The 8745-nt window shown below is 39.7% G+C and overlaps 1 protein-coding gene across 2 annotated transcripts; it reads right to left on the reverse strand.

Moving 5' to 3' along the window:
* Positions 1–20: 20 nt before the first annotated feature.
* On the reverse strand, positions 21–7308 carry LOC122067649. 2 transcript variants are annotated; one of them, XM_042631490.1, is made up of 2 exons: positions 7009–7308; positions 21–1370 (listed from the first exon to the last, which is right to left on the reverse strand). In XM_042631490.1, exon 2 carries the CDS (start codon positions 1317–1319, stop codon positions 522–524), a length of 798 nt encoding a protein of 265 aa, XP_042487424.1. In that variant the 5' UTR covers positions 1320–1370; positions 7009–7308; the 3' UTR covers positions 21–521. The 2 variants fall into 2 exon arrangements, with proteins under 2 accessions (XP_042487424.1, XP_042487423.1); XM_042631489.1 differs by having other exon boundaries at positions 21–1334; positions 7009–7306.
* Between the last annotated feature and the right edge of the window lie 1437 nt (positions 7309–8745).

Below are 8745 nucleotides of genomic sequence, written 5' to 3' on the forward strand. Positions count from 1 at the left end.
TAAATGGTAAGAATAGCTGCTTAAGAAGTGAATCCACCAATGTTCAAAAATATCTAATATACTCATCCTTACAAGAACAGCAAACAAAGGTGCATCCACACATGGTACAAAAGGCAGAACAGGAATTTTTACTGTCCATACAATACGTAGATTATCAAATACCATCACAACAATCACATTTGACCCAAGCACTTTGTTTACAAGAGTTTCATTTACAAATTTAAGTAGCACTTCATTGGGAAAAAAGAGGTTTGATCCTAATGTCACTACCACCAATATTCCAAACCACGAGAAGCCAGCCTCGAATATTCTCATGCCACTGGGACTTCAATACCATCAGAAAAGCCACATGCCAGGAGATTGGACCTGATCCTCGACAAGGTTTGCATTAAAGGATTGTGGATTTAATGGTCAAAAAAGGCAGTCACATCAACCTTGAATACAGGGACGTCGTCAAATTACATCACCACTTCAAATGGTCAGAGGGTACCATTCACAGAACTCACAATATCAGCAGCATCTCAAGCAATGATTTCTCTCACCAACCAATCCAAACTAGGGTAAGCAAAGTACAATATAAGAAAAGAAGGAAGTGCAAACAGAACTGTTATAAGTATGTACAGGGCTAAGATAGCTGCGCTGGCAGGTACAGCATACAACACGATCAGAAGAAATATGATGACCAAAGGGAACTTGGCTGTCATGTGAACGAAGAAAACAAGAGACTTACGTAAGGATGCATGTAACCTTTCCACATTGAGGTAATGACCAAAACTAACATGATCACGATCTTGCTCTGACTGCTCTGGACGGTGCACATACGGAGCCCTCCTGAGGTTTCGATGGTTAACTTGACCTCCAAGGGATAAATTGTTGTTTGGCCAAACTGGTTGATCCCCACAAAAAGTTGAATGAGATTTCTCCCTATCACCATTCATGCTCTCAACCATCCAGAGAAGAAAGAAGTTCTTGCGAGGGAACTTGAGAATCCCCCTGTAAACCAGCCGGAAAGATAACAAGTGACACCATGGACAGGAAATGAAAAGTGGGAGTTGAACTGGTAGAGTGGGAAACTTCACCACAGCCCACTGGAGCCCCAGGACACAGTTCTTGCAGAGCGTGTGGCCACACCATAAAACATAGGGCACATTCTCAACAATATTGAAGGATTCCCAACATATTGGGCACTCTAGCCTTTCCTCTCTGCTAGCATTTGAAGAAACCTCATCATCCGAGCAGTCTGAACCAGTATGACCTGATTTTAGAGAGTCCTTCGATCCAACTCTCCCACCAATGGCATTTGATGCGAAAGTCCACATGGTGACAGAGAATGTCTATGGAAAAGACATTAGTAACTGACCATGTACAATCTAACCAGAAAACACACATAGACACTAGTCCATTAATTTGAGCAATATTTTTTTTCATGTTTCCAATGATAGCCCTCAACAGTATCTGCACTTAAAAACAACCTTTGGCACCCCGCCGGGGGGGGGGGGGGGTCGATGTAAACAAGGTAGAATGATCTAATTATCATTCAACCCCGAAAAATATATAAAACCAATGACATCTTTAGCTGCAAAATTGACTACACTTGAAAACTTAAACTTAAACAATATTTTTCCGTTTAGCTTAGAATAATTTGAAGGCCTTGCATACTAGCCTGCTCCCAAGGTATTGAACTCGTTACCTAAAAATCATAATGCAATCCAACGAGTGATTCACTAGACTTTATGAAGGCAAAACTCACAAGACAGTGCCACTGTGACTTTTTGGCTCACAGTCTAAGAATCTAACGGTAAGGATACCAAGATGTCATCTCTTATGCCCAGATATAGATATGGATAAAGATACATGTCCAGAATCTTCTCAAGACCAGGATGTGGATGTGGGTTTGGATAGCCTATCAGAGTACCATGTAAGACACTAGGGAGAGCATTCTCCATTGATATTTAAATGAATTCCATAATTGCATTAAAATATTGAAAAAAATATTCATTCAATTTCAGTAATTATCACAACCAGATGATAATTGCATATTCAGAACATCAGAATAATGGGACGTCAGCTCAAAATATAAACTAAAGACATTCCCAATTACAACTTTGGATTTTGGATTGGCAACATGGAACAACAGTGTGGATCGAACACCTGATTCCAAAATTCATTTACATAAATAACTACCAGATCACACACAAACAGTTCTCTATATACCCCTATATAACCAAAGTTCAAGTGGTTGGAGTTTCCTAGAACACGAATGATCACGACATCTTGGTTGAACAACTTCATATGAAATGTCATCCCCAAAAGCTGCAAATTTCCGAATCTAAGGGCACATTAATGGACGATTTCATTATTCAAAAGAGTCACAACCAAAATAGTAACAAAACTTGAAACAACTTCATCTCTAGTTTTATCATTTTGGTGCTAGTTCCATTTAAATAATCCACCCTTTTTTTTTTCTGGAATTGAATTGAATTGAATGTATCAAGGGCCAAAAAAAAATTATTTCTGCAAGATACCTGAAAGAGAAGGTGGGGGGGAAGAAGAAGTGCCGCAACACCTAGGCTGGGAAGAATTGTTGAAAATTTTGTATCATTGTAAGGCTTTGGCTATGTCCATCTCTAATTGCTGAGCTAGAGCAACTACGCATGGTACTAACCTCACTGGTTCTTAACAAATAAGTAAAGGGATCAAAAAATTGCCTAGAGGCCAATGAGGTTCACATCCATTCAAGCATGAAAATTTATTCCAATGAAAATTCTGCTCCTGCAATATTTTTGCTCATGTTGTTGAAGAATTAGGAATCAAATGGTATCCAATCTCTCATCAGGCCCTAATTTGGAATCAGAACTATAATAACTGTAGAGGCATAAAACTAACGAGTCATACTATGAAACTATGGGAGAAGGTTATTGAAGCCCATTTGAGAAGAGAAACTACTATCTCAAAGAACCAATTTGGTTTTATGCCAGATAAATCCACAACAGAAGCTATTTACCTACTCAAGAGGCTCATGGAAAGATTTAGAGCTAGCAAGAAGGATCTTCATATCGTCTTTATTGACCTAGAAAAAACCTATAAGCGTGTAAGGTCAAATCCCATTTTTACGGTGGAATATCAAGAATGGATTCGTAAATCCAGGTCGGCTAACAACCTGTAGCAAATCTCTCAAAAGGCTTTGGTATTCAGGAGGATATGGGACATGTTCCATCCATTATGGACAATTGCCATGTGTTCCGATTTCCCGCTCCTTGGACTATGACAAAGTCCCTAGAAAGTTAACCTAACGTCTACTAGAGAAGGGAAAGGTGTTGAGTAAATACATGGCTATTAAAGATATGTACAATGACGTCATGACTAGCGTGAGAACTAGGGGAGGGCAAGGTAGTGAATTCCCAATTACTAATGGTCTACATCAAGGATCAGCTTTAAACCTTTAATTGTTTGCTCTTATCATGAATGATTTAACTATGAACACTCATGACGAGGTTCCGTGGTTAATGCTCTTTATTGATGAAATTGTTTTGGTGGATGATATGAAAGCAGGGATAAACACCAAGTTGGAATAATGGATATCAACTTTGTAATCAAAAGGCTTTAAGATAAGTAGAACAAAGATAGAGTATTTGATGTGTAAATTTAATCACACTAGGATGGATAATGATATGGTGAAAATTGAGAGGGAGATATCGCAAAATGATTACTTTAGATATTTGGAGCCATAAATAAAGAAGTTGATATACTGGATTATGTTTCACAAAGAATTAAAGTGGGATAGATGAAGTGGAGATGAAGTAGAGAGGTGCATCTAAAGTGTTGTGTGGCCTATGTATCCCTTAAAACTTAAATGAAAATTCTATAGGACAATCATATGACCCGCTATGATGTACGGGGTGGAATGCTGGGCAGCTAAGAAGCTCATATAGAAAAGTTGTGTGTAACAATGATGAGGATGTTGAGATGGATGTGTGGTAAATCTAGGAATGATAAAATAAGGAATGACTATATTAGAGTTAATTTGGGAGTTGTCCCGATCCATGATAAGCTCCGAGAAGGTCGTTTGAGGTGGTATGACCATGTTCAACAAAGGCATGGGGATGCACTAGTAAGGATGAGTAATCTTATTCAAATTAAATGAACTAAATGAAGTAGGGTATGCCGAAAATGACCATAGGAGAAGTAGTGAGGAAAAACATGCATAGTTGAGGCCTTGCCAAGTATAAACTTGAATAGAGTCGATTGGAGGGCAAGGATCCATGTAATGGACCCCATTTAGCTGTGTTTCTACTTTTTTGTTGTTAATGTGTTACTTTCATTTCACTTTTATTGTTCCTATTTTGTCCTTGCTCGAATCCACGTAGCCAACCCCATTAAGTTAGTATAAGGCTGAGTTTCTTTTCCTGTCCAATTGACTCTATTATTCAGTAGCAGCCAAAAGCATAGTTATCATGGTGGCTAGTCGACTATATGCACTGAGAACCCACTTGGACACCTAGGCATCACTTAGGCAAGGTCATAGGAGTTAGGTGAGCAAGGCGGATGCTATATTTGTAGGACATTAATGGTAAATGGTTTGAGGAATGTGGGTATTTACATATTACGATTAAAAAAAAAAAAGAAAAAAAAAAAGGATCAACGCATAAATGAAACAAAACTTCAAGAGATAAATGGTACATCATACATCATCCCTTATATGTGTCTAAAATAGAAAACTTCCATTGTCGAGAAATGGAAGCTGGGATGAGAGGATCTTGGCCTCAATGTCAGCTTGAAGTAGAGTGGTTCTGGCATCAACCAAGTAGGTAGCTCTGCCTCGTCTTCCTTCTTAGTCTCCTTCTCTCTGCTTCTTCTTCTTCTTCTTCCTCCACCCTCCCCACCTCCCCTTCCTTCTTTGCGCCTTCCCTGCTTCTTCCTCTTCTTGCACCTTTTGTGCTCCCTACTTCTTCTTCCTACACCTCCACAGCCCCTCTTCCTTCTTCTTCTTCTACTTCCTCCACCTCCTTCGCCTCATCTTCCCTCTTCTCCTTCATTCTTCTGCAGTGCTACTGCTTCCTACTCCGTCCCTCTATTTAACCCCTTTTCCTCCCCTTTCACTCCATTTCCGTACCCCATTCCTCCTTTTCCTCGCACTTTCCCCTTTTCATCTAGGTGCCTTGTCCAACTTGGCAATGGATACCCTAGGGACTTTGATGGAGTAGCCTTAGGGAGAAAAGGGAAAATCGCACAAAAGGGGAAAGGGGTCACACACCACGCACAAATTCACTAATTCTAAAATTAAATTCACTCTAAAAATTAAACATTGAGTTATGTAAGTATATAAAGGGAAAATAAAAGACTACTCCGACATAGACTCTAATACTGAAATAAGCTCCTACTTAGACTCCAAATATAAACCTACTTCTCTACCTCCTACGTATCCTACTCAAAGACAAATAAAAAGACATAATGTAAAACTAACTACTACCAGCTCTTGTTGGACCAAAAAGATGTGCTGGACCAGTTCTTCTTGGCTCTTGGCTTTCACAACCGGTCCAGCTGGTCCAACCAGGTAAGTGCAACTATATCTACATCAGACTTGGAAAATGTTTTTTCTGCCCAGCAAACACCTTAACTACTATGGTCAAAAGGAAGGCTTCATCTTCTCCTAGCTTACCCTCTGCTGCCAACAAAACGCAATTTGAACGGGTGATCATTTATTATTTAGGGATATCTCCAGAATAGTTCAAGTTCAATGGTTCAAGTAGTGCAGGCACTATTGGTGTCCGTGAATAAATGGGAATATTCATTAGGAATCAGCATCTAGTGAAGAACAAAGCTTCTTCCTCAGAAGTTGGGTGTATCATTCAGCTAGTAAACATCCTACAATGCTATGTGTTTTCATATTTGAAGCCGAACATAAACATCTTCCATAAGAACATTATGATGCTAGATTCTAGATTAGGATGCTTACATGACAATGACTTAAGAAAAGTGTTTGTTAACAAACTCAGTTATACTAAAATTCCTATTGCCTCACTTATCCCATGCTGTATAAGAAAAAGCACCAAAATTTATAGCTTCTTGTCCCTCCACATCCCCAGCCCCCACCAAAAAAAAAGGGGGACATGCTAAGCCTGCCTATCTGTGTCCATCCAACCACCTCTTGTGCAACAGACGGCTTCCTGTCCCCTCAAAATGGTAGATATGTTTATTGTTACAATCATATGAACAAGCTGATATTTGATTCAGATAACTATCGAAGGGTCACCCATTGGTTTGTAGGTCCAAAATATGAATATAGAGAGAATCTTGTTGCCCATCAGTGTAACAAACAGTTAAGGAACACTCATAGAAGCCATGTACCCAATATCCCTACAAACCCAAACAACTGAGTTCCAAAAAAAAAAAAAAGAAAAACGTAAACACGAAAAGGAGGTCAAAATCCTATCCTATAGGAAGAAGCTTCCATACAGTGCATATCACTTTCCTTCTCCCAGCTTCACTCATTAATATAACTAGAAATGTCCACAAAGCAGCAAATAGTCCCCCATATCATCCTCACTAATCCATAAGCAATGGAAAAATAAATCAAAAGATCACCGTATAAGGCTCCAATATAGACGCATTCCCTACAAAAGGCCATCTACCCGTCTTCCTTGCTCTCTCCCAAATCATCCTAACCGCGTTACAGATCACAAGTCTTGGGGAACAATAGATGGCTGAAGAATTTAACGGATCACGTTGATCTATTCGAGAAAACGGTAAAAAAAAATTGGAACACCGGATTCCGCCAACCCAAACCAATAACTGAAACCCCAATTTCATTTTTCAGTATTCCTGGTGATGATGGTAGAAAGAACGGGAGAATCATACAAATTATTTATAAGAAAAAAAAAACCCCCATTTTCTTCTTTAACAGACAACCCAAGAGGGGAAATACAAATGGAAAACCGTATCAGAACACCAGGAAATAAACGCTTACAAAGAATGATTTATTAATTGAGAGAAAGAGAGAGGAATTACCTTGAGTTGGTTTCGTTTCAATAATTGGAGACAGAATATTCAGGATTGGTGATTTGAATGAATCTCACAAATCATCCAAACGACTGGGATACGCAACAACGAAGCGCCGGACGTAGTGTTGGAGGACTCTTGATGGAGATGCGCCTAGAGAGAGCGAGAGAGAACCGCTCCGGTTAGAGCCTTAGAGGGAAATGGAATTGGGTTTCCCCCGTTCAGGACTCCCTCACACTACCCTTCAATCCTTCATGACAGCAGCAAAAGGAGTAGTTATGGGACCTGACCTGACGAGGGTTCACATCCAATGATCCAAATAAGCCTATTTTTGAATTTTTAATAGTGGGAAGTGAATCAAAAAGTGATATCTCCTATCCACTAAATATGACAAGCTCTCTCTTTGGCTATTGGCTATTGGCTATTGGCTATTGGGTAGGGGTGTCAATTCGTGGCCCGATCCGACTAAACTGACTGAGACCGACCGTTTATAGATCGGCCTGGCTCGGACCATTTATTAAACGTGTCGGGCTTGAGCCCGGCCCGTTTATAAATAGTCGGTCTCGGTTTTGCTACTTGGACCGTCGGGTGCCCGATCGAGACCGACCGAATAACGCCCGACCGAGACCGACCTATTGTGCACCAACTTGGCCCGACCCTTTAATGATTGTAGAATACCTATTCTACCCCCCAAATTAAAGAATAAAAACTAAAAAATAAAAGACATGTTCACATTTTAAATAATGGTTATATTTGGTATCATTTATTGATTTATTGTCATTTTTTTGGGTTTGCATGAGTGAGCCGGAATATAAGAGCACATTTTAAAGAGGGTCCGTTTAAAAACCGGTTAAAGCCCGTTTAACATTAAACATGTCCGTAGCCCGGTTAAGGCCCGACTAAAGCCCGATTAAGGTAGCCCGATTATAGCCCGAGACCGACCGACCGAATATAAAGTGTACCATGCCCTCAATAACTAAGCCCGATTAGTTAAATGGGCGGACACGGTGTAGCCTTTGAAAGTCTTCAAGCCCGATTAAGCCCGATCGAAACCGGACCGACCCGACCGATTGACACCCCTAATGGGACAAGCCTCGGGCCGTCAACCCCATTTCTGTTTCCTATGGAATTTCTTTTCAAAATTATTTACAAATTTTTAACAAAAGGAAAAACCCTTACAAGCTCTTTTCTTCCAGCTCATAGTGTTGGCACTTGGAAGACATAACTCACTGGAGTCTTTCAACAAAAAATTAAAAATTAAAACTCATTAGAGCCAGTTTTCCTACACCCTCCCTTGACCGAGGGATTCCAATAGTGTACAGAGGGTATTGAGAATAAGGGGTACCATTGACTTTGTATTATGATAAGAGGGGGAGGGGGAGGGGGAGGGCATTTATAACCCTTGATTTATGTACTTCCTGTTCACCTAAGATGGAGGAAAATTATCTCTAACCAGATTATACTCGCAGTTAAGAAACAACAGATTTCTAAAGGAGGGCAAAACATAATATTTGCTCGAAATCCTTATCTTCTGCCTTTTTTGGGGTTTAGAAAATATAAAGCATATATTGTATTGTAAAATAACTTGAATTTCTAAGGATGTTTCTGGAAGACTAATTTTGCAAACCAAAATGGGCACCTCAAAATTAATAGGGTTAGAAAGTCTTTTCATGGATATCTGGCGGTATATAAATATATCTAGCACAAGTTTTTTCCAATTAAAAAAAAAGGGGGGGGGGGGGGGGG

The sequence above is a fragment of the Macadamia integrifolia genome, unplaced genomic scaffold (genome assembly GCF_013358625.1).
Source record: "Macadamia integrifolia cultivar HAES 741 unplaced genomic scaffold, SCU_Mint_v3 scaffold3034, whole genome shotgun sequence".
Classification (NCBI taxonomy): Eukaryota; Viridiplantae; Streptophyta; class Magnoliopsida; order Proteales; family Proteaceae; genus Macadamia; species Macadamia integrifolia.